Genomic DNA, 26,373 nt, shown 5'->3' with positions numbered 1-26,373 from the left:
CCTGAGGTTAAAGCGGGGAGCGTGGGCTCCAGCAGGCCAGTCTCCTTAGGCCTATGGATCTGGCTCTGTGGGAAGGGGAGTGCCCAGAGTACAGCTTTCTAAAGCACTGTGCCTGGGGCAGGAGTCCCTCTTGCCCAGCTCTCAGCATAGTTCTGCAATTGGCTGCCAAAATATTTCCAGTTGTACCTGTACTGTAAATTGTAACTGTCCCAAGTTATTTCTTGCCTCACCTATTGCAATAGCTTCCTAACTGGTATCCTGGCCACTTGTGTCATCCTTGGTCATTAAGAGTCAGAAAACTTGTTTCCAAATCCTGGCCCTGCTGTTTATTAATTGTATAACTTTAGACTGGTTAATTAATCTTTTGAGCCTCAGTTTGCACAACATAGCTGCTCCCAAGTTCCTGACTCACAGGCACTATAAGAAATAAAAAGTATTTATTGTGTGTTAAGCCGTTACTTTCCAGAGTAATTTGTTAAACAGAAAGACAAAACTAATACATTACCATTCCACCCCTGCTTCTCAAAACATGGCATTGATGTCTGTTATTCCAGAGGGCCTTTCTAAAAACCTAATATAAAAACAGTAATGAAGATCTCCAACTAGAAACATTTAAAAACATTCTACCCATTCTATTCTATTGATTCTTCAATAGTCTAAGCATGGATTTTTTCTTTTTTTCAAGATAAAGGTTAAAAAATCAAACAAAAAAACTATAAACTGTACATGACAGGTCAGGCCTCTCTAATATCAGTGACTCTTCTCATGACATAAATTAAGGGATGGAGGCAGTGCTGTGTGCTATGTCCCCCGCCCCAATTCTCAGCCCATCCATCTTGCCCCACAGTACCGCAGCTACAACACCCTTTAAAGGCAGTCCTTAAATAACAAGAGACCTTATTCTTCCTGACATTTATCTGGTAATACTGAGGAATAGGCTGGTTTGGTTGGTGAAACATTGTATTTAATACTTGCCAGGATTATGAGATTCAAACTGCCTGTAGAACCTGGCCAATGTCTAAGATAGTCATAGACGTAGTTGTCTTTTAATTAATTAATGGCTGCGTTGGGTCTTTGTTGCTGCGCGTGGGCTTTCTCTAGTTGCAGTGCGCAGGCTTCTCATTGCGGTGGCTTCTCTTGTTGCGGAGCACGGGCTCTAGGCACGTGGGCTTCAGTAGTTGCAGCTCGTGGGCTCTAGAGCGCAGGCTCAGTAGTTGTGGTGCATGGGCTTAGTTGCTCCGCGGCATGTGGGATCTTCCCACACCAGGGCTCGAACTGGTGTCCCCTGCATTGGCAGGTGAATTCTTAACCACTGCGCCACCAGGGAAGCCCTGTCACTGTCTTTTACAATGCAAAGAATACTAATTTATCGTATTTCTATTCTGAGACATTAAAACCTGTTCCTAATTTCTTTAGTTTTGTTATTTATTCCTTCAGCATATATTTACCAAGTACCTTCTCCGTGCTAGCTCTGATAGAGTACAAACTAAACAAGACATTTGTCCTACTCTCAAGGAATTTAGAGTCTAATAAAGAAGAAAGAGAAGTTTTAGTCCAATAGAAAAGAAAGAGATGCTCTTCGGAAAATAATCCCTTTGCGTGAAGAGGGAGCATGAGTGTGTGTGTGTGTGTGTGTGTGTGTGTGTGTGTGCGCGCACACACGCGCACTCACATGCGCACGCACATACAGGCATGTGTGTCTGCGTATTGTCCAGGTTGGGTGGAAATGTTGCAGGGTTATTGGTTGTTGTTTACTTTTTACTGAAGTGTAACATACGTACAGAAAATTGCACAAATCCTAAGTACATAGCTCAATGAATTTTTTCAAATTGAACCTAGTAAGCAGCACCTAGATAAAGAAATAGAATTTTACTAGTACCCAAGAAGCCCTTTTCTGGTCAATACTTCAGCAAGGAGAAGGAAATATATCAGACAACTTTCTTTCTTTTCAACACTCTGCTTAGTGCATACCTTCCTGCATCATGAGTCACTCTCAGACCATTATTAGTCCACCTTCAAAAATTGTTTCTCTGAGGCAACTCTCCCCTCTTCATAAGCTGAAATCAGTGATGAAAGTCCAGGTGACCCAGAGCAAAAATTTCCAGCTGTCAAATTAACAGTCAGGAAGCATTTTTTTCTTCACAAAAGATGTGTCTAGACTCATGGAAATTTCAAGGAAAAAAGAAAAAAACTCCATTAGGTCATCAGGTGAAGGATTGTTCCCTCTGATATGATTCCTAGTTTTTTCTTTAGTTTCAAATGAGGACAGCTGTTCTTATTCAAAGTCAAGCCGTACACATAAAGCAAACCTAATGTACCCTTTATTGTAGTAGATGGGAAGCGTGCACCAAGCCAGTTAGGTAGTACAACCCCATGATGTGGCAGCAAAGCCTATGGCATGTTATTAGAAACCAAGTGATATAGAACATCTTTTATTTTGTGTTTAGAAAGCACAGGACTGCTACCTGACCCAAAGGTGAACCTTACACGGATACAATCAGACAAAGCACTTTCCATCGAAATATAGAAGTTCAAGGCTGTGGTGTTCAAGTCCCTTTGAGTGCTAATATCTATCAGTAGGTATAAGAAACGTAAAAAGTCACTCTTTGGGCTGAATCTTCCTTTAATCTTTTCTAGAAGGGCCTTATCACAGTTCAAACAAAATGGCTTAAAGTAAGAGTGGGTCTGTAGTAGGCAAATAACCCAGGTGGAGGTCTCTTGGATCATGTATTTGATGTTTTTTCATGGAATTAGAAAAAAGTGAAGAAAGCTTGAATCACAGCATTTGTGTTGTAAATTTCCATCACATTTTTTGGTGACTTTCTCCGAAGAACTTTAAGCCTATTTGCAAAACATAAGCAAGACTAGTAGCTCTGAAGAACTTTAAGCCTATTTGCAAAACATAAGCAAGACTAGTAGCTGTTTTACGCAGAAACCATGTTTTTGTTTTGTTTTCTGCAACTACAGCATCTACCATAGCACTTGGGACATGGTAAGTGTTTAATAAACATTTGGTGACTGACAAATGTCTATGTGTACTGAGCTAAGGAGTTAGAACTTTATCCTAAAAGCTATGGGAGTCATTCCCTGAAGCATGTTCAGGAAAGGAGTGAAATGATCATATTTACTTTGTAGGAAGATGCCCTGGCAATAGTAGGGAACATACATTATAAAGAAACAGATCTGGAGGCAAGATGACTCACTGGGAGGTAACAGTAACATCCCAGACTAGATAGTTTGAACTAAGGTAGGGGAATGTTAAGGTAAAAAGTAGACACTAATTTGAAGGATACTTAGAAAGTGAAATCTATATGATCTAATGATTGATAGAATATGGAGGGAATGAGAAGATAGGGGAGGAGGACTCTAACAATGATTCTTGGGATTATGGTTTGGTCTTCTGGATGGGTGATGAGTTAACTGGTTGAGATGCAGAAGATAGTAGGAGAAGGAACAGGTTTGGTATCAAAAACAATAGGCATTCTGCATTCCCTTTGGGTGTGAGGTCTTTGTGGGATGTCTGATATACAATAAATAGAGTACGAATGGTTTTTGAAGCCATGGGTTTTAATGCTGTCTCACAGGAAGAAAGGCAGAGTGTGAAAACCCAGAGGGCACAGTGCAGAAGGAGACCAAGATGGAGGGGCCAGAGAGGTGGGAAAAAAGCTAAGAGAATAGAGTAAGAAAGAGAACAGAGCTAATGAACACGGGCTTCAAAGGGATTGAATGAGGTAAAGACTAAGTCAGATTGAATATATTGGAACTAATGTGTAAGAGCAGCAATTATGTCTCTTTTGATCGCAAGTACTAGAAACTCAAATCAGCTTAAGCAATTTATTGGTTCATGTTAATGGGGAGAAGGGAAGATCCAGAGTCTTAAATAATAATAGTATCATTTTCTCCCCATCTCTACGCATAACCCCTCATTTACACATCTGTCCTCTGTTCTGGTCTTGTTCTCTTCTACTACTGACAGACTTCCTGTCCATGGAGGGAGACAAACTGTAGGTGGCTCTGGGCTCATATTTTCTCAGCCTTGTAAATCCAGAGGAAAGAGGAAACATCTCTTTCCCCACTTCAGAATACACAGCTTGCTGGGAAGGACTCTGATTGGTCAGGCCAGCCAGGGTCACGAGCCCACTCTTAAGCCAGGCAGCAGGTATCGTGAATGGTGATACCACCAGAATCACATGATTTGAGGATGTAGGAATAGATCCAAAAGAAGGAAGAGGAAAAGGTGCTGTTCCCAGAATCTAGGGTAGGAATGGAGGGTGAGCAGAAATAACAGATGTCTACAATCTGTTGAATGATGCTGGTAGAAGCCAGTTTGCAGTTGAAACTCAGTCAGCCTTTTAGACTCAGCTGTCACAGATACTGATAAAAAAACTAAGATGAGTGCCCATAGACTAGTCTTCATTTTGAAGAGGCTTGCCTATTAACTAAACATATGGATTAAGATGTATGTATTCCCTAAAAGTCACACATAAAAAAGGAAGACTTTTTTCTCCCTTATGGTAATTGAAATTTGGTTTTGGTATGAGATAAAATTATAAAGTGACTTATTTTTTTTAAATAAAAACACTGGGAAGTTTTTCAAGGTGTTCACTTTGGGAGTCTGTACAATTATCCTAGCAGTGATGTTACTGCACAAGACATTTTTGAAAGTTCTCTTTTGAATTTGCCTCTGAGCTTGAAGGGGTAAAAACCCGTGTCTTTTAAGGACACATTAGAATTCTGAAAACAACCCAAGTTGTCATTTGGAGTGAAATTTGGTGAAAAGGGTAAGTTAGAGGAATACAGCACGATCATGTAATCCAATAATGAGATAGGTTGATTTTCCTCTCCAGGACCCTAATGATCTTCTCCTTTCTCCTCTTTCTCACTCTCCCCTCAGCTCTCTCTCCAGTAGCTCTTACACATCCAGCCAGATTAACCTTTTTGAAGTATAATTCCCATCATGTCAGTACCTTTTCCAAAATCTATCAGTGACTCAAACTGCTGGTATAAAAATGTCCAAGCCCTTTGGTCTGGAACTCAAGGCTCTTTGCAGTCTCACTGAAGTTTGTTATTTGTTCTCCCTTTCAGTCCCCAAAAGTGAACTCCTGAATATTGTCTGTTCAATCTCAGTGAATTCTTATATTTTTGTTTTCTCTCCATGACCAATTTCTATCTTGCCTTTATGGCAATGATCAGATGTCATCATCCCCATGGACTAGCCTCCCCTGATTCCTGCATTCCAGTTGATTATCCTTGGTTTCTTTCCCCTAAGATTGAAATTGCTAGTTTCTGTTTATCTGGAATTTTGTGGGAATATGGGGTTAGATTAATGCAATGTTCTAGTTATTGATAATAATGGTATTTTTAATATAGCACTAGGATTAAAAGAAGTGGACAATAGTAAGACACCTAAAACAGATTACTTTGAACGTAACAGTCTAGTCAAAAGAGCAAGCATAGTCTTTAGAGATAGACTGGATTTGAATCCTAGCTCTGTTGTTTTTTAGCTGGGTGTCTTTAAGCAATTTATTTAATATTTCTCTAATCATCCATCCTCTCATCTGTAAAGTGGAAGTAATGACACGTTTCATAAATTTATTATGAGGATTAGAAGAGGTTATGGAAAAGATTTTAAAAATAATCTTAGAGAAAGGAAGACTTCTATAAGCATGATAAAATTCAGAAGCTATAAAGATTGATATTTCAATTGCATAAAATGTAAACATTTTTGCATGGCAAAATAATACCATAACCAAAGCCAAAGAGGGTAAACTGCAACATTTATAACACATAAAGGGATTATTTTCATTCTCTCATATCTGTGGGGAAAAAGACCAATCCAGTAGAAAAGAATATGGACAAAGGAAATAAAAATTATCCACAGAAAATGAAATATAAATAGCTTTTAAACGTATAAAAAGATGCTCAACCTCATATGTAATAAAGTAAATGCAAATTAAAACTCAGTGATATACTATTTTTCACCTGAGGGGAATGTATACAGGTACAACTTCTCTGAAAGGCAATTTGGCAATGACCATAAAATTTAAGCACATACTCTTCTGAGCAATTCTACTTCTAGGAATGTATATACCTGTGCTGTCCAATATAGCATCCAGTGGCCACATCTGATTACTGAGCACCTGCAGTGTGGCTCATCTGAATTGAGATATACATTATGCATAAAATACACACTGAATGCCAAAGACTTACAGCAAGCAAAAGAATGTAAAATATCTCATTATATATTTTTTATAATGACTTACATGTTGAAATGATATTTGGGATATAATGTGTTAAATATAATACATTAGTAAGAACAATTTTACTTGTCTCTTTTACTTTTTTTAGTATGATTGCCAGAACATTTAAAATTATGTATGTTGTTCACATATGAACAGTGACAACATACACTGTTCTATTTGCATGTATGAGAGATTATGTATGTATAAAGAATACCTGGAAACATCCTTAATATTCACTAACAGAGGCTTCACTAAATAACACATGATACACTCACAGAGTGGAATGTTATGTGACCAGAAAAAGGAGCGAGACTAATTTGTACCAAGATGGTAACTCTCCAATATATATTAAGTGAAAAAAAAATAAAGCACAGAACAGATGTATAGTAAGCTGTTTGTGTTCAGTGTGTATTGAACAAATTTTGAATAAATTATGTAAAATTGTACATATGCATAGAATATTCTTGGAAGGATGCATAACTAATTATTTTTAGTTATTGTCCTAAAGAGAAGTAATTGTGTCTCAGTATCAGAGATAGGAGATTTATTTTTAACTCTACCTTTTTGTACTCATTTACCAACTTTTTAACAACATGTATTCATTACCTATTTAGAAAAAAATGTATTTACAGGTTTTCATTGTTTTTGAACAAAACAATCTCCAAAAAGAATTTCCCAAAGTCAGTTATGACAGCATAGTAACTTATGTTTATTTTTTAAAAGTAAAGGTGGTAAACCATGGTGTCCTACACGTAGTAGGTGCCTAGGAAATATCCGTTCCTTTCCCTTTTCCACTCTTTGGCTAATAGCACAGATATCATAACAGAATCTTTCCATGTTTTAGGAATATCCTAAGTGTTGCCTTCATGTTATGGCTCTGGATATGTCAAGGGTCAGTGAATGAGGCTGCACTGATCTTATGACATGCCCTGGAAATTAGTTATTTCCCCCCAATAAATCCCAGAAATATGCTTGCTTGCTTTTATACCCCTCTCATCAAAATGGAAGGCAGCTTGTATAATGCATAACTTCTTAGTCAGTATGGTATTGTAAGCTGTCTGCAAATTTTATTACTATATTAAGGGCGGAAGCAAATTTTTCCAGTTATTACATCCTCTGCATTGAAATCTTCACTCTCCTTGTCAGTCTCTTGATTCTTCAGCAGTTAAAACACTCTCTTTATTTCTGTATCAGAGACTCTGTGTGCCTTGCTAACCTCTTTGTCTACTTCAATCACCTCTTCTCACTTTCATGAAGTTTGTTGATTGATTGCTTCTAACAGGGTATGGCTGGCTTTCCAGGCCTTTGTCTAAATTTAAAACACTAGAGCCATCCTTCAGAAAGTACACTGTGCTCAATCAATTGCATTTGCTCATAGAATACCTTTTGTTTTTTTAGAAGCAAAAGTCTCTTGATTCTGACTCCTTATTTCCATTCCCATTGATTCTGCCTGAGTCCAGGTCCCCTTCATCTTGTCTGAGATATGTCAATTAACTCTTAACTAGTCAGCGTGCTTTCAGACTCCCTACCGGCAGTCCATTTTCCACTTTACGGCTAAATTTTAAAAACAGGTTCTGAAAAACAGATTTATGCATTCATTCCTTCATTCATTCAACGTTTATTAAGCATCTCCTTTGTGTCAGTCATCATGCTAGGAACTGGGAACACAAAGGCATCTTTTTCCTATGCAGGCCCTGTGCTCCTGAGCTTGTGTCAAGTGCAGGGGGCCAATGAGTGGACACATGGGGGTAGGCCCAGGGTAGGCCCAGGATGCTGTGGCAGAACCCAGCAGGGAAGGACAGTTTCTCAGTCCCTGCCACCTGATCAAATTGGAGAGAGGCAGAAGGACGTGTTTTAACAGGCCCTCTCCCAGAGCAAAGGCTGGACAAGTGGTACATAGCATATCTGATCAGTAAGGCTGGACGGATAGCCAGAGACAAGCTGGAGACATCAGCATGAGGCAGTGGTGAAGGGCTTAAGGGGCCATGCAAAGGAGTTTAGACTTTATTCTAAGGGCCTAGGTTTTAAGTAGCGTAGTCATGTGATCAGATTTGCATTTTATGAAAAGCATCATGATAAAAGTTTGGAGGATAGTTGAAGGGATAAAAGACTGGAACCAGGAAAGCAGATTAGGAGGAGACTGTTTCAACAATCAAGAGTCAAGGATGATCTAAATGAAGAAAACAGCAGTGGGGATGGGGAGAAGTGGACAGACTCTAGAGACAGCCATCAGGAAAACAGACTAGGTTTAGTGATTACTTATTTGGATGTTTGTGGGAAGGGGGAAAAGGAGAATATTAGAATTGACTTGCAAATGGCTGGTTTGAGCCCTTGGGATGCTGTAAGGAGCTATGCAGAGGGAATGGTTTGGCAGGGAGCTAGTTGTGTGATTTGGTAAAGATGGTAGCTGTTGAGTATTTGTGTCTGCACTCAGGTGAGAGGTGTAGACCGGAAACATTCATTCTTCACCCATTTACTCATTCAACAAATAGGTGTTGAGTGCCTACTATATTCCAGGTACTGTTCTAAGCATTGGGAATGTAGTGGCAAAAAAAACAGAACAAAGTTCTATTTTTGTGGCACTTTCGCTCCAGAAAAGAGACTAAAGAAACCAAACAACAACTAAATAAATGTATACTATGGTAAAATGTCAGGTAGGTATGTTGAGGACAAATACAATTCGGGTGAGAAGACAGAGCATGACCAGGTGTTGGGGATATTTAAAATAAGATAGTCCAGAGAAAAGCATCTTTGAAGAGGTGATATTTGAGCATAAACCTGATTGAAGTAACAAAGGGAGGCATGGGAAAGTTCAACGGAAGGGTGTGTAAGGAAAACCTTGGGGGGCAGAAGGGTCCCAAAGGAGTGGGTGGTGGAAGTTGTAAGGGAGGGGTAGAAGGGAAAGGAATACAGATGCTCACATAATAGCACCCCCTACCAATCCCTGAAAACCTTAAATTCTTAAGTACTATATGTCATCTGCTTCCTTTTGCAACCATCTCTAGCCCCTTAGACAGTACTAATTCCTTCCTTCATCATGACTTGGACAGTCATGTCACTTTGTATCACTAGAATTTGTTACTTTGCTATAACCTGAGCTTCTCCAGGGTAGGTATGTTGTTCACCTTGGTGACTGAAATACACAGCACAGTTTGCTAGGGCCCACAAATGTATGTTGACAGAACAATAATGACAAACGAGGTGACTTTTTGAACGTGACTTCTGAAAACCACTATGAAACATATGATCTGGCTGCTCTGTCCTTTGTAAATCTTCATGCTTTAAAATATGAATGGGTCAATATCGCATTAAATTTTTTTTCTTTTAGAATTTAGTTTACTTAAAAACAAATGAGACACATTGGACTAAGTTAAACAGAAGTACATAGAACCATAAGGCTTTAAAAAAAAAAAAAGCAGTCCCTTGCGCCTCTCTACAAACAGCCAGTTACTACTTCTCTAGAGGTCACCCTTTTAACTCTTTTGCTGTGTCTTTTGGTATTTATCTCCATCTCCCTGAATAATAAGCTAATGCACAGTTTTTCTTTCAATTTTAGGCTTTACCTATTAACTTTCTACCATAAAATATAAGGAATCAGTTTTCACAGCACCCTCCTCCACTCCTACTACACACAGATGCACACTTCCCATCCATATTGAGTTGATACCCAATATAGCTGTATCATAATTTTGGTTAAATTAACATTCTATGTTCACTTTTTTATGACTACGTAAATATTCATAGCAGAGTTATGTGGTATATTGTGGTTTCTATTTCCATTTTTACTTTCTTGCACAACTTTTTTTTCCCCTAGTGTTAGCTTTCTGTTATTGGCTGGTCAGTTGATTGGTTTTCTAGTTTTCTGTGTACTCGATCATGAATTAAGTCCCTTACCTCCTCTCCTCCAGTTCTGTAAATCTCTTCCTAATAAAATTAAACATGTCAGATGTGGGTGTGTGTGGGTGTGTGTGCATGTATTTTTGTTTTTTGACAATAGCATTCGTTGAGCCTTTTGACCTGCCATCTGGACTGGTTGCTCTTTTGTTCCAGTGCCCAACAGTAATCCTGGGATTTTTCCTTTGCTGACATCCTAGGGGTTCCATTTACCTTTCTCAGACTGGATGCCCTGTCTTCCTCTTTCAGCTCATTCCTTTGTTTTGGTGGAACACCTCCTCAAGTAACTTCCTGAAAGGGTGCATGGGAAGTAAATTTGTTGGGACTTTACATGTCTGAAAATGTTTTTATTCCTCCCTGACACTTGAATGATAATATGGCTAGATAATATTAAATACAATAACCATTTTGCTCAGAATCATGAAGGCATCATTAATTGTTTTGTAAATTCTAGTGTTACTATTTAGAACATGGAATCTATTTTGGTTTTTTTATTTTTTAAAATTTAAAAAATTAAAAAAAATTTTTAATCCTCTTATTATTCGTTTTTAACAAACGGCCCCAGGGATAGGGGTATTCTGGTTCTTGAAACTTGTTTAGTAACATCTTTTTTCTTTTTTCCTTCATCTTGGGGAATGTTTAAAATCTCTCAGGACTTACCTGGTGGACCAGTGGGTTAGACTCCACACTCCCAATGCGGGGGTCCTGGGTTCAATCCGTGTTCAGGGAACTAGATCCCGCACGCATGCCACAACTAAGAGTTTGCATACTGCAACTAAGAGTTCGCATGCTGCAACTAAGAAGGCTGCATGCCACAGCTAAGAGCCCTCATGCTGCAACTAAAAAGATTCTGCATGCTGCAACTAAAGATCCCACATGCCACAAGGAAGATCTTGTGTGCTGCAACTAAAACCCGGCACAGCCTAAATAAATAAACAAACAAACAAATAAATAAATATTTTAAAAAATCTGTCAAGCCAATGTTCTGTAATTTGACAATTATGTACTATTATGGTGTGTTTTTAATTTTTTTTATTTTAATTTTTTTTTTTAGTTTTTCGCCATTCCACGTAGCATGTAGGATCTTAGTTCCCCAACCAGGGATAGAACCCACACCCTCTGCATTGGAAGCATGGAGTCTTAACCACTGGACCGTCAGGGAAGTCTGTGGTGTGTTTTTTAAAAAGAATTAATTTTGTGTTTTATTTATAAGTTGAGGATATCACTTTATTTTTTAATAATCAGGAGCAGTTAGTCCCTGAGATATTTTTTAATAAAATCTATTGATGTTTAGTATACAAAAAATAAACTTCATCATTTAAAATATACCCTTTTATGAATTTTGACAGAGATATCGAAACTACCTTGAAACCACCACAACAATCAAAACAAAGAACAATTCCAATTGCATCACCACCAGTTGTTTCCTTGCCTCCTTACAGTCCATTCCTCCTTCCACCAAGGCAGGTGCTGCACTGCTTTTTGTTACTATGGATTAGTTGGCATTAAATGTGGATTGGTATCAGGGTAGGCCCCCTGACTTTGCCTTTAAAAAAAAAGTGTTTTGGCTAGGTCATTCACATTCCAAAATAAAATTTTGAATTAGCCTGTCAATTTTCACACACAAAAAATAAACCTGCTGGAATTTCATGGAGATTAAGTTGAACATATAGATTAATCTGGAAAAACTGACATTCTAGCAATATTGTTTTCCATCTCATTAATATGATATAGCTCTCTATCTAGGTCTTTAGCTTCTCTCAACAATGTTTTATAGTTTTCAATGTATAGCTATTGCATATATTGTATTAAACTAATTGTAAATATTTCATCCTTTTGAATGCTACTGAAAATGAAATTTTTATTTCATTTTCCAATTGTTTATTTCTAGTATATAGAAATACTACTCTATTTTTGTATATTGACTTTGCATAAGCCTTGCTAAATTCACTTATTGAGTTCTAGGGTCATTTTCCTGTTTGCCTTATGATTTTCTAGTACACAATCATATTGTCTGCAAATAGAGTTCTACTTCTTCCTTTCTATTTTGTGTGCTTTTTCTTTTCTTTTCCTTTTTTTTTTTTTTTTTTTTTTTGACTTTTTGCACTGGCTACGGCTTCTAGTAGAACGTTGAATAGCAGTAAGACAGGGCATCTTTGTATTGCTCTCAGTCTTAGGAGAAAGGCATTCAGTGTTTTGCCATTAAGTATGGTGCTAACTGTGGGCCTTCCATAAATGTTCTTGAACCAGTTGAGGATGTTTCCTCTCTTTTTTTCCTAGAGAGCTGATAATTGTGAATGGATGCTGAATTTTAAAAAATGCTTTTGCTTTATCTATTGGCATAATTATAATGCGATTCTCCTTTATTTTGTTAATATGGCGAATTATGTTAACTGGTTTTGAGTGTTAAACCAACCTTGCATTTCTGAAATAAACCTTACCTGGTCATGATGTGTAACAATCCTTTTTATATGTTACTGGGTTTAACTCACATTTATATGTGTATATACAATTTGTGTCTCTATGTATGAGGGATTTGAGTCTATTATTTTATGTAATGTCTTTGTCTGGTTTTAGCATCAGAGTAATACTGTCTTTAAAAAAAATGAGTTTAAGGGATATTCCTTTCTCTTCTGTTTTTGAAAAAATTTGCATTGGGTTGGTATTATTCCTTCCTTACATGTTTGATAGAATTCAACAGTGAAGCCCTCTGATCCTGGAGTTTCCTTTGTTGGAGAGTTTTCTAATTACAACTTTAATTTCTGTAATACATATAGGACTACTCATTATCTATTTCTTCTTGTGTCAGTATTAATATTTGTGTCTTTCAAGATATTTGTCCATTTTATTTGTTATGAAATTTATTGGCATAAAGTTGTTCATACTATTCCCTTATTATCTTTTTAAATGTCTTTTGGTTCTGTATTGACAGACTCTCTTTCAATCCTCATACTGGTAATTTGTGTTTTCTCTTTCTTCTTGATAAGTCTATCTAGAGCTTTATAAGTTTCATTAATAATTTCAAAGAATCAGATTCTTGTTTCATTGATTTTTCTGTGCTGTCCATCTGTTTTCATTTTCATTGTTCTCTAATCTTTACTTTAAAAAAAAGTGCTCTTCTTTTTCTAGATTCCTTAAGAGAGAGCATAGATTATTGATGTTGGATCTTTTTTTTTCATAATATAGGTATTTAAACTTATATATTTTTCTATAGGCATTGTTTAGCTGAATTCCATAAAGTTTTATATGTTGCATTTTACTGATTATCAGTTTGAATATTTTCTAATTTATTTGTGATTTGATTTCTTCTTTGACCTATGCATTGTAAACAAGCAAAGTTGTTTAATTTTCCAGATGTTTGGGGCTTTTCTACATGCTTTACTGTTTTCTATTTCTATTAATTCTATTGTGATCAGAGAACATACACTGTATGATTTATTCTTTTAAAATGTATTGAGACTTGTTTCATGGCAGCATATAGTCTATCTTTGTAAATGTTCCATGTGTATTTGAAAAGAATATTTATCCTGCAGAGGTTGGGTACAGTGTTCTATAAATGTCAGTTAAAATACTGTAGTTGATTGTGTTCAGATCTTCCACATTTTTACTGATTTTTTTTTTTCTTATCTGGATGTTCTATCAATTACTGAGCTAATTCTGTTAGTCTCCAACAGTGATTAGGATTATGCACGTTCTTTTTTCCCCCTTTAGTTCTGACATTTATTCTTTTTTTAAAAAAATTATTTATTTGGCTGTGCTGGGTCTTAGTTGTGGCATACAGGATCTTTAATTGAGGCATGTGGGATCTTTTCGTTGCGGCATGCAGGCTCTTAGTTGCAGCATGTGGAATCTAGTTCCCTGACCAGCGATTGAACCTGGGACCTCTGCGTTGGGAGCGTGGAGTTTTAACCACTGGACCACCAGGGAAGTCCCTGACACTTATTCTTCATATACTTTGAACTTATGTTATTGGTCACATATTATTTATAATTAATATGGCTTCTGGTTTTGCTGACCTTTTTATTGTTATGAAATATCCCTCTTTGTCCCTAGGAATATTCCTTGTCTTGATGTCTACTTTTGGAAAGCTGCATATGTTTATATAATTCATGTATCAGTGAGGTCTCCAACATTTGGCTTCTATTACTTGTAGACTGTATTATACAGAACTAGGAAACCCTATGTGCATAGATAGACACAGAGGTAGGAACAAGAATGGCAGGACCATTCCACAACCATGTCAGGTGATGAGGCTGTAGGACCAGCAGCGAGAAAGCAGCAGAGGTTAACATTTTGCCCTTTATGCTCTTGACAATATAGCATAATGGTTAAGAGCACAGTTTTTGTAGTCTTACAATTCTAGGTTTAATTGCTGTCCACCATTACTTAACTGTGTGACCTTGGGCAAGTTACTTAACCTCTGTTTCTTCATATGTAAAATGGGGACATATAATAGTACATGTGTTTTACAAACATAAAATTACATATATATAGTATATATATATACTTCATATACATATCTACACACACATATAGTGCTTAGCAAAGTATCTGTTCCATAAATATTTTTATGTCATTGTATAATATATAATATGATATATTGCTATATCACATATTCATATATTCTAGTTTCCACTTTCCTGACTTCAAATTTTCAGAGATTTAGTTAATTGTCTTTTCTTTCTCCTATTTGCCCTTATTCCTCCTGCCCCTACTCCTACTCTATTTTCTTATTTCCCAAACTTTTTGGTCCCCACCCCTGCCAACATGTATTTAATAACCTCAAGAACTGTAAACTACAATTAAGGCGGTTGCTGCTTGCTGTCTTTGTTTTGAGGCTCCCCATCCATCTTTATAGCTTGTCTAGGGCTTCAATTTCTGCTCTGAAAAAATTTCTTCTCTGCATTTATTCGAGTTTTCCGGTTATTTGCAATATTGTTGCAAATAACCGGGGCTTACATACCTAGTTCAGAAACACACTCCAAGTATGTACTTGTGCTGAAAGAATAATTACACTGTTTACAGAAGAAATGCCCTATATTTTTTAAAAGGATTCTCAGCAGAGCTTATTAAAAAAAAAAAAAAAAGCCCTGTTAGAAGGGGAATATGAAAGCTCAAGTCACCTACTCCTTTTCCCACTCTGAGAAGCATCTCTTTCAGAAGAATTCCCAACCAGATGGTGTTCGATGTTCCTGACCCTGCAGCATGATTTGGAAAAAAGATCATAGGTTTTGAAGTCGGATAACTCAGACACTTAGGCTTTCTGTTATTTCTTAGCTTTTCCTAGCATGTCTCCTGGTTTGTAAATTGCATCGGGTATTATCGGCTGTCCATGGTTTCCTCTTCAGGGAAGACATTCCCAAACCCACATCCATGTTCATTTCCCTTTCATACATTTTGTACCTTTCATCTGAGGCAACTCTCAGAGTTTTTGATTTTCATTTAAGTATGTATTTATTAACGTCTGCCCCTAATACTGGACTGTAGCTCCACCAGGCCAGGGACCACGAGCGTTGACCGTACCCCTGTATTCCCAGGCTAGACTCAGCACTGTGCACCCAGAGTTTAGCAGAGTGCCTGGCACACAGTAGGAAGCCAACGAACAAATGGATGACAAAAGGGCAGCAGCCTCTGGCCCTAGCGCCATCGGTGGGGTGTGGAGGGAGCCGCCCAGGCCCGCAGATCCGTCCCAGGCACTAGGACCAGGACCCCCACCAGGCCCAGCACCGCCCCTGGCCCTGGCCCTGCCCCCGGCCACCAACCCGAACCATCGCTTGCGGTAGCGCCTCTCCCGGTGACGCCATCCGGGGGCGGGACTTCCGGCCGCCGAAGTTTAACAGTCCAGGCGGGAGCCGGAAGCCCAGCGCCGGAGAGGGCCGCGCCGGGGCCCCCGGTGTACGGCGGCTGAGAGGTGAGGTTCCGGAGGGTCCGGGGTGGGGGCCGACGCCTGCCGAGTACTTGCCCACTACTGGTGCCCGCTCTCCGGTCAGCTCAGGGGGCGGGTCGGAGGCCCCTGGGGTCCCGGGGCTCCGGCCGGCCTGGCGCTCCGGACGGTTACCGGGCAGGGGTGCGGCGGCGCTTTTGGCGCGGAAGTGCCAGGGAGATGCGGGCCGGGGTCGCGCACCTCCCCCTGCGACGGGCTCCGGTCGGGCCTGAGAGGTGGCCCGGGGCAACTGGGGTAGGTCGGTGGCGGCTCTAGGGGCTGCGCTGCCTCCGGAAAGTTTGCCGCTTGTCCACAGTCCCGTTCTCTTTTTGTAAACCGCTCAAATCCAACTCGTTTAGCAGGCGCTCAAATGCATTTTACGAGGTAACCCCAGTTGAGCAAGACTCCTGCAAGTAAAATGCATTTTGGGTTTTTACTGAAACTTGTAGAACTTTTGTTTAAGCTAAGTCGTAGTGGAATTGTTTTTTGTAGCCGCGCTCCCCGAATCCGGGGCTGACGGTGCTACCGCCTTGTGTCCTGACAGCTCAGTTTTGATGGGAGCCTCTTTCTCAGGCTGATATGATGCCGCGCCCTTAAAATGTGCTCAGTTCTCGGAAGACTGAGGTTGGTGGGCCCTTTCCCGCTCCACTTTGAGAGGAGGAGACCGACGTTGGATGACTTGGCCAAAGTGACTGTCACCTAACTCTGGGGCAGATCATCTGAGCCAGGTCTAAAGGGATCTTTCCGCTACATCACGCCGCTCAACAGGCATGGTCTAAGATTATAGTAAAGATATCTTTCAGTGGTTTTTACTGGGTTTACAGATGCCTTTCAGCACTTCATTGTTGTTGAGTAGGGATCCGAAAGGGCACATGTTACCACCTGTTAAGGCACCGAATCCAAACACTATGTCTACATTTCAGCAGATGACTAACGGCTCTTAGTAGAACTGTATTTATCTGATGAATGGAGCATAGTGAATCACATAGGTGGCTTTTCTAGTTAACAAAAGTTTTAGCTTCTTTATAAACACATTGAAAATTTTGTCTCTGGAGAATGAAAGGGCCCTGTAACTTGTTAGGCCTTTAGGTTGTCCTCTGAAATAGAGTCTGCTCCTCATAATTGTGATGTTTTGTTGATGACTTGGGAACCTGTCTGTAATATCACTTATGCGCTGCTGCACTCTTGCACTGTCCACACCAGGAAGGTGTGAAGGGTATATTTCTAGGCCCCCATCCCTTCCCTTCCCCTTTCTCCCAGGTATTTCTCAGCATTTTTTTCTTACCCATCATGCATTATTACTTGCCTTTTGTCTTCTAGACTGCCTTGGTTTATGAAATCACTTTGTCAGAATTCTGTGTTTGAACTGTATACTGTGAACAGATAATACAAGCGAAGGCATTGTAGACTGTGTGTTGGTATAGGGACTTAGTGACATCTTCTTAGGCTGTATTTGCTAATTTTAGACTTATTTGGAAAGCCTGCCATGGCGGGATTCTGACCTGCAGGAGTACTACAGTTTATCATAAATTTTTTAAAAGGTAAGGAAGTTACCTATCCAGCAGTTATTTGTTGAGTACCAGCTGTGTGCCAGGAATGTTTCAAGACTGGTAGTAAACAAGATGAAATCCCTGTTCTAAGGATCTTTATTTTGTTCAAGTCAAGGGGAGTCAGACATGAGAGTAAGACTGCAGATAGCAGGAAGGGCCATAAAGAATGAAACAGGGTAATGGGATATAGGACAACTGGTGTGGAGCAGCTTTAGCCATGGTGGTCAGGGAAGGCCTTTCTGAGGAAGAAACATGAGCTGAGACTGGAATGATGTGAAGGAGATGACCTTGGGAAATCGGGAAAGACCATTCCAGGCAGATGGGGCTGCAAACAGAAAGACTCGGAGGTGAGAAAGAAGGCCAGTGAGTTTGGTGGCCCTGGGAAAGAGAGGTAGGAATGTTACAGCAGGCCAGTTTGTGTAAGGCACGCTAAGGAGGTTGGATTTCATTGTAATTGTTCTGGAGAGTCATTGGAAAGGTCATCTAAGAGAATATGATCTGGTTTATGTTTTAGAGAGATCACTCCAAAAACTTTGTGGTGAGCACAGTCTCTGAGACAAAAGTGAACGAGTAGAGCCACTTGTTTTAGATAAGATGCCTCATCTTAACTCTTGTTTTTAAAACCTATCCTTAATTGTTTTTAAAATATGTTGTTTTAAACTATTTGCAGGTGCAGTCATGCAGGAAAACCTCAGATTTGCTTCATCGGGAGATGATGTTAAAATATGGGATGCTTCATCTATGACATTGGTGGATAAGTTCAACCCACACACATCACCACATGGAATCAGCTCAGTGTGTTGGAGCAGCAATAGTATCCTTTTCTTTTTTAAACAACCACTTTTTGTTAGGTTAAATAACCAGTATCAATGAAACTTTTGCATGTGATCCATAATGAGAAATATATTTGGCATAGCTGTGAAATAGGAACTTAGTAAACAGTATGTCATATGATGCACACTGATATTCTCTGTTAATTTCATTAAAAACTTATTTGCAATTCACTACATTGAAAAGCACTGCTATTAAAAATATGTTAGCTACTAGATGCAGATCATAGAATTAGTTTTGTTATTAACAGTTTGTTATTGAATCAAATGGAATAAGGTAGGTAATGGTGGGAAAAGTTCTGAAAGGTTCTGGAATGATGTTTTGTATCTGTGTTTGGATATTTGTAGTTGGGAAATTAAAGACAGAACTTGAAGGCAGAAGCAAAGGTTGAGGGAAGAGATAAAAATAGTCAAACATTCCCATCTTACTGATGTATTCTCTGTATTTCTCTTCCTTTCTATCTGTGATGAAAATAGTCTTGTTTCCCAAAAAGACAGGAAAATTATCTAGATTGAACTTTCCTAAGGTTTTTATGTTTCTGATTGACATCCTCCCTGTCTTAATAAGTTCCTAGATGTGGATAAAATGAACTCATAAATAGGGATTTCTCAGTATCTCACTATTGACATTTTGGGCAAGATAATGCTTCGTTATGGAGGCTGCCCTGTGCATTGTAGGATGTTTAGAAGCCTTCCTGGTCTCTACCAACCAGATGCCAGTAGCCCCAGTGGTGACAGCCAAAAATCATCTCCAGAATTGCTAGATGTCACCTGGGAGCCAGAATCACCCTCGGTTGTGAACCACTGCTGTAAACAAAGTATTCTTACCACCTTTTGTATGAAAATGTTCTGTATACTTGGTATGCTAGAAATAATCATTCGCCTGTGGAACTCATACGCATACACTATTTCTTAAACAACAGATTAAGCTTTAACGTGTCTGATCTTATCAGTATCAAAGTAGTAATATTCTGCTTCCTGATGAAAGTAAAAATATCAAAGCTTTAAAATATGAATGATTCATGAACAAAAACATTAGAAGTTTTCATGCTCAATCTAACTATTCTTGCAAATACATAACAAAAATGATGAATTTTCTTATTGAATTAAATTTACCTCTTCATCATTCCTTGATTTTGTATTAAAGTATCAAAATAAATAACTTTGGTGCTTTATTAATCAAACTCATGGTGAAGGGACTGCATTTTTGAAGGACTCTAGATGTAGAGTGGGGTAAGATGTTTTAAAAAGAGTCACAAATGTGTGAGGTTCCTTCTATTAGATTTTTATTATGTTTAGAGCTTAATTTTCCTTGTTACTCACTGCATAAAAGTAGCAGTTCTTAATGAGATTTATTATTTTTTTCCTCCAAGGAATTTTATTAGGAGTTGATACATTTACTGATAAACCACTTAATGCTCTATCAACAAAACTGATGTAACTATGTGATGGTGTCCTATGACTTTTGGAAACTGGTCTTATTTCTGTATAGTTTTGTTGTACAAGTACATGTGCACTGAAAACCTTTGTATAGTTTTATACCTATTGAGGCTTTGATGCCTTCCATAGAGGTTAGTTACTGAAGACCAAGGAATTCCCAGACTCAGAGATTTAGGGACCACTTAGCATGGATCCCAAGGACAGCGTTGATGGTGAGGTGCCAGGGAGATTAGTTTTCTTTTTTTTGGTTCTCTAGGTAATATTCCTCACTTTCTCATGATTTCTAAAACTACCTGAGAAATAAAAGGAGTAACTAGAGTACCCTCTTGTATTGTTTTCTCTCAGTCCTTTCTTTAATATATTCTAAGGAGAAAAGTAACAATAAACATAGGAAGAAGCCAAGGAAAGGGAAATGATTTATTTTTCTCAGTGCTGTAATATCTAGGTAGGTGGAAGTGATTTTGTTTGAATCATATATCATAATAAAATTACAGTCCATGGTATGTTCACAAAATATCTGAATGTTATGTAAATCATCCAAAAGTAATGCAGTTAAGACTTGCTTGTTAAAAGTATAGGTTTAAACTTCTGATATTTTAATTTGTTTTGACTCAAAATCAGATTCTTGGTCTTGGTTATATTATTGTATTTAGTCATTTTAGTTTTAAAATACTTACATTGTTTTGTGTTTACTGATTATTCCACTTATAATTTATGTAAAATAAGGAAATTATAATTTTAAATTATTAAATTAAATTTTAAATAATTATTTATTTTAATAATTTAAAATTATATTTTAAATAACTTGAATTTAATTGAATTGAAATAAAGTCAAAACTCTCATAACATAGTTGCTGTGTAACCACACTTATTTATATTTGCTACATATACTGTAATATTCTTAATACATTTAAGATTAAAACACTCTATCACAAAAATTCCATCCTGAGAAAATATCAGGCTTTATCTCTTAGTAGAAAAATAGGAGACTAATGTGGATATTTGCTTCCTAGCTTAAATTGATATCAAGCACTGCGTTACTAAATAGCTGTCTTAAACAGTATTTATAGATGAAAAGGTTGATTGATATTTCCCTGATGTTGCTTTTATCATGCTCTCATTCTTGAAGGATAAAATTAGACCTTCTGGCCTACTCTTTGAAAATGGAGTAGTATTTCACATGGGTTAAATAGCTTTCAAGTGATAGCAGAGTCAGAAAGGATGGTTCTTCCCTGCAGTAGTAGTAAAGAGAATTAGTCTTAGTAATTAGTAATCTGAGCCAGTTTTGAAAGCTAATGTATCAGCTATATTCGTTGCTTAGTGTGCTTGCTTTTATCATCTCAATTCTTATAATGATGGTCGAGTGCTAGAGCTGCTCATGGATTGTTCGATTCTCCGTAACTCTTCATTTAGATAACTTTCTAGTGACAGCATCTTCCAGTGGTGACAAAATAGTTGTTTCAAGTTGCAAATGTAAACCTGTTCCACTTTTAGAGCTTGGTGAAGGGGTAAGTGTTTTTTTAACTTTTAAAAATCTGTTTTGCTTGGGTTGTAATTGCTTATTTATTATGGTGCTGGCAACTAAATATGAAGGTGTTTAAAAGCGTTATTCTTAACCTGAGCTTAAAATAATAGAGTAACACTTAAAGGTTAAATAAGTGTGCTTACTGAGACATCTTTAGGTAAAATAATATTGGGTACTAGGGGAGCAATCAAGGACTTCATTTCGTCAACTAGGCAGTTACTTTCTCCATTTCCCCTCTGTGGGAGGTTCTCTGGTATTGCTGTGGTTTTTCAGGATGATGTTCCACCACGGTCACTGAGTTGATTTGAGCAAAAGAGTCCTAATGATGTAGCCCTACCTTTGCTGACATTGGGCTCAGGACCATCAGCTAAAGAGCCTTATCTGATGGTAGCCTTCTGCTTTAGCTTCTGTCCACATGGTACTGCCTGAGTCTCCCCAAGCTCTCCTGCAACAGAATGCCTTTGTCCCAGAGCTTTGGTCCCAGAGCATTTAAATGAAGCTCTCACTATATGTTCTTACCCTTTAGTTTTATAAGTTAATCCCTCTGATTCAGGATAATGCTGGCTTTCTTATTTCCAATCACACACTTCTTGAAAGCTATTTCCATTTTAAATAAGATCTAAATAAAAAGGAATAAGTAGTTAGTTGGTAGCTTGTTCTTTTTTTAAATTTCATAGTTTTCATAGCAGACTCTAAACCATTATGAATTGTCATAATTTTACACACTGGAGTAGATAAGGCAGCCCGATTAATAATTGTTCTACTCCAATTACAGTGGAGTAGAACACAGCAGAGCATTGGAATATAAGCTCATCTAACGTAAAAAGGACTTAGGATTTCTATCAGTCCTTTCCTAAAGGTATCTGTTGGATTGATCTCAGCATCAGTTCCAGCCCACAGATATTAAGAGACTGGGGTGGAGAGAATGTCTGCTAAGGGTAGGAATGACGTTTGCCTATCAACCTCAGTAAGTGAAATTGAGGCAGAGAGTGTCGCTGCTCAATAAAGGCAAACTGTACTCTTCAAGAACAGGCGGAACATCTTAGTCATCTTTGGATCTTCAGATCATGTCAAAGGTGGGCAGCAAACATTTGTGAGTTAAATATCAACATCAAAACAATTTAGATTTCCACCTCTACCACTATTTATCTATCTACACACATGCGTGCACACACACACACACACACACACACACACACACACACAAACACACACACACTTATGCGTTGCCTTAGAACCAGTTTGGGACCGTTTTTTGTTGTTGTCAATGTGTAAAATATAAAAAATGACATGATATTTACAAGTGTGACACCACTTTAAGGATTTTGTGAATATTTTACATTAGTTGCTGTAGTTCTGTTTCCCACAGTTAAGTCATATCAGAATGCAGGTTGATGCAAGTGAGATCATTGTAGTTATAATTTAAATCTGCTTTGGTTTACTTACAAAACATATTTTACAACCATTGGTTTTTTAGTCTTTATTAGTAATTTCTTATAACATATTAGTGTGTTGGTAACCTTTGCTTCATAGGATCCAAGTCCTATTACTTATGTACCATTTGAGATATTAGACCTTTGCTCATTGGGAAAATAAGGTTCTGTCGTACTTATTTTAACATTATTTTTAAGGTGGAACTTTATTAAGTTTCATATTTATTTTCTTTGATTTTGTATTTTACCTCTTTAAAGTAGACATATTGGTCTTAACAGTATTATAATGGATACGATAGGCTACTATATAGCCTAGAAATTTGACCTGATGTTATTTTCAGATTTTAAAATTCCACCCATTGCTTGTGTCTTAGGGTACAGGATTTCTGTAGTAAGCACTCAATTTCCATTAATTATTTAAGTTCATTAGCTACGTTAATAATCTATTAACATAAAAAGATCTTCTATCATTATGGTAAGCAGCTATAAATACAGGTTTTGTTCTGAGCCCTTAAGAATAATTTGAGTGGTTTTTGATGATTAGAATCCTAATATATTGATCTTTGATGGATGCCCTTCTTCTCTGTTTTCTTTAAAGGTTATTTTATAGCTCTTAGCACACTGTCCTGATCTGCAATGATCACCAGATTCTAACTTTTACTAGTCTGTTTAGACTAAAGTCAATTCCTAGAATGACCTGCAAGAGAATTATAGCAACCATACTGAAACACTGATGGAACGTGCTCCTGATATTTTTGTATGTGTTAATAATTTTGACTCAGTCAGAATTTCAGAGCTGGAAGAAGCCTTGGGGGAGGGAGAGGGGGTTATCTGTACCCTTTTAAGAATCTGGTGCTCTCTTGAGCAGAGGATGTTTTTGAAGATGCAGGACTCTCAAGAACAGTAGATCTGGTCCTCATCTCTCGTTTCTCAGATGTAGAAATGTAGGCTCGGAAAGGTGAGATGACTTGCCTAAACCTGCATAGTTTGCCTTTTAACCTTTAACTAAGTCACAAAATGTCCCCTTTGGAATTCATTTCTCTTTTTTCCCCTCATGGTATTCAGGTGGAGGTGAGAATAATTAATGTAACTATGCAGTGTATCTGAAAATTAAATAGAGAAAAACATGCAATACTGTGCTCTTTGTAGCATAGTTACTGATGGTACTACCAGATAGATGACACTCATAGATAATCATTGTGAGAAAAACTTGGTTACCTCTGTACTTTAGCCGTTTGTTCTATAAATATTTATTGAACATGGATATGGTCTTTGCTCTAAGGAAACTGACATTCTGCTGAGAGACAATAAACTAGTAAACAGAATACTGAGTATAGTGATAAGTTGTTATGCAGAGAGCTAAAATAAGATATTGAGATAGCAAGTTATGTTAAGTGGCCAAGGGAGGTCTCCTGAAGTTGTGGCATTTAAGTTGATATCTATTGACCAGAAGCAGCCATTCAAGCCAAGATTCAGGGAAATTAACTTTCCAGGCAAGACTAGCTGTGTAGAAGCCTTGAGGCAAATATAGTGTTTACGGAATGGAAGATGGTCAGTGTGGCTAGAGAATTAGTGGATAAGGAGGAAAATGGTGAGACCAGGTAAGAAGGGACAGATGAATAGGGCTTTGAAAGCCAGGTTAATGATGAGTTCGGAATTTATTCTAGGTGTGATTGGAAGCCATTGAAGATTTTTAAATGAGAGACACATGATCTGATTTACATTTCTTAAAGGTCACTCTACTTACGGAGCATGGGATGTAAGGAAGCAGGAGTGGAAGCAGGACAGCCGGTTAGGAGGCTGCTGTTGTGTTTTGTCAAGGTTTGGATTAGGGTGCTAGCAGTGACAGTAGATAAAGGGGGGGCCCATGTGGGATAGATTTTAGGCTTGGAGTTTAGAGAACTTACTGATAGATTGGGCAGAGGGAGAACAAGGAATCAAGGTTAATTCTGGACTTTTATCTTGAGGAACTGGATGAATGGGACCTTTACAGTGGTGGGGGAGAGTGTAGAGTTAGGTTCTGATGACATGATGTTTGAGACTTGGGCCATTAGGGGGAGATTTGCTGTGACACTGTACTAGTATCTTATCCTCTTTATAAAACTTTGCCCTTCTGTAAAATGAGGGTTTTAAACTAGGCATTCTTTACAGTTCCCTCTACCTTAAGAATTTTCTGAGCTGTGGGTTGATTTTAATATGAGATATTCTGTGGGAGTCTAAGACCAGGTTTTATTAAAGGGAAATATTAAGGGCAAGTAAGCCCTGATGGGAGCCCAAGACTTGCTGGTATTTCCTAAGCTTCCTCTGTCACCACGTTTCTGTGGACTAGAACATGAATCTTGAATCTGGTTGATTTCCTTAAAGCCTTTTTGAACACTTTGCAAACTATTGAATCCATGTGACAGATAATGAGAGGTGACTCTTTAGTACAAGAATTGGCATGTTTATAGCATTTAACTCAACAAATATTTTTCATGTGCTTACCAAGTGTTGGGTGAGACTTGAAAGTCAGCTCTGGGCTCTGTTACGTTAATGTGACTTTTTTTTTCTTTAATAGCAAAAGCAGACATGTGTCAGTTTAAATTCAACATCAATGTATTTGGTAAGCGGAGGCCTAAATAACACTGTTAATATTTGGGATTTAAAATCAAAAAGAGTTCATCGATCTCTTAAGGTAAGCAACTTTTTTTTTTTTTAATCCTTACAGAAATGGGTATCCCACAATGTTTATTAGTAATAGTTACCAAACTTTTAATTTTGAGCTTTTATGATAAAAATAAGCTGCTTCAGAATTGAAGTGAGATTTGTTAGGGAAAAGAAAGATGCTGTGTAGCCAAAAACAATTTTTTTGGTTTATTTTTCCCTCCACATATGTTACTATATTGCTATATTGCTGGGGTTAAAACTTTTTCCTTATTTTTTCACTTTGGTCTGCTCTCGTGTGAGTGAACCACTTACTTCATTTTAAAAAAAAATATGGTTTGTTGTCATTAGAGATCTTTTTAAGGCACTTTGAAATAATGAGAGTGGTTTTGGGATGACAGTATTTGGGGATATGGCTTCTTAGTTCTCTGCTACAGTTTGTATGTATGTATTTTCATCTCGGTAATGAAATGTTTCTAAAATGGTTTACAACTTACAGTTAGTGTTTCTTTAAATAGTTAGCTTTTTGCAGTTTCAGAAAATGAAAATAATCATCATGAAAGCCCCTGGTTGCAATTGTTTTTTTGGACTTCTGTCTTTTTAATATTTGGAAGTTCATTTATTAAATTATTTTTAATTTTTATGTCTTTTAAAAAAGTTTTAATATGCAAAATTTTAAACATATTTTTATCTATACACACACATACCTATATACACAGAGAAAGAACTTCCTTTAACTCATCATCCATGTATTCATCACCTGATTTCAGTGATGATCAACTCATGGCCAGTATTGTTTTATTTATGTGCTCATCTACTCTCTCATCTTCAGACCTTCAGAGTATTTTGAAGCAAATACCAGAGATCATTATAATTTTATTACATATCTTAAT

General features: G+C 37.7%; 1 protein-coding gene across 2 annotated transcripts in view; it reads left to right on the top strand.

Annotated features, from left to right (window-relative positions):
• NEDD1 (NEDD1 gamma-tubulin ring complex targeting factor) overlaps positions 1-26,373 on the top strand; it is an 84,539-nt gene that overhangs the window by 20,627 nt on the left and 37,539 nt on the right. Inside the window, exons 1-4 of one of the 2 annotated variants that reach the window (XM_079935998.1) lie at positions 15,862-16,047; positions 18,280-18,423; positions 21,293-21,387; positions 25,395-25,511. In XM_079935998.1, coding sequence (XP_079792124.1) covers positions 18,288-18,423; positions 21,293-21,387; positions 25,395-25,511 — 348 coding nt within the window. In that variant the 5' untranslated portion in view covers positions 15,862-16,047; positions 18,280-18,287. Of the gene's footprint in view, positions 1-15,861; positions 16,048-18,279; positions 18,424-21,292; positions 21,388-25,394; positions 25,512-26,373 lie in introns of those variants that run through there. The other variant, XM_079935997.1, reaches the window with a different exon arrangement.

Source organism: Stenella coeruleoalba (genome assembly GCF_951394435.1).
Source record: "Stenella coeruleoalba genome assembly, chromosome: 11".
NCBI lineage: Eukaryota > Metazoa > Chordata > Mammalia > Artiodactyla > Delphinidae > Stenella > Stenella coeruleoalba.
The sequence above is the reverse complement of the archived record's forward strand: the minus strand, read 5'-3'. Positions and strand labels throughout refer to the sequence as shown.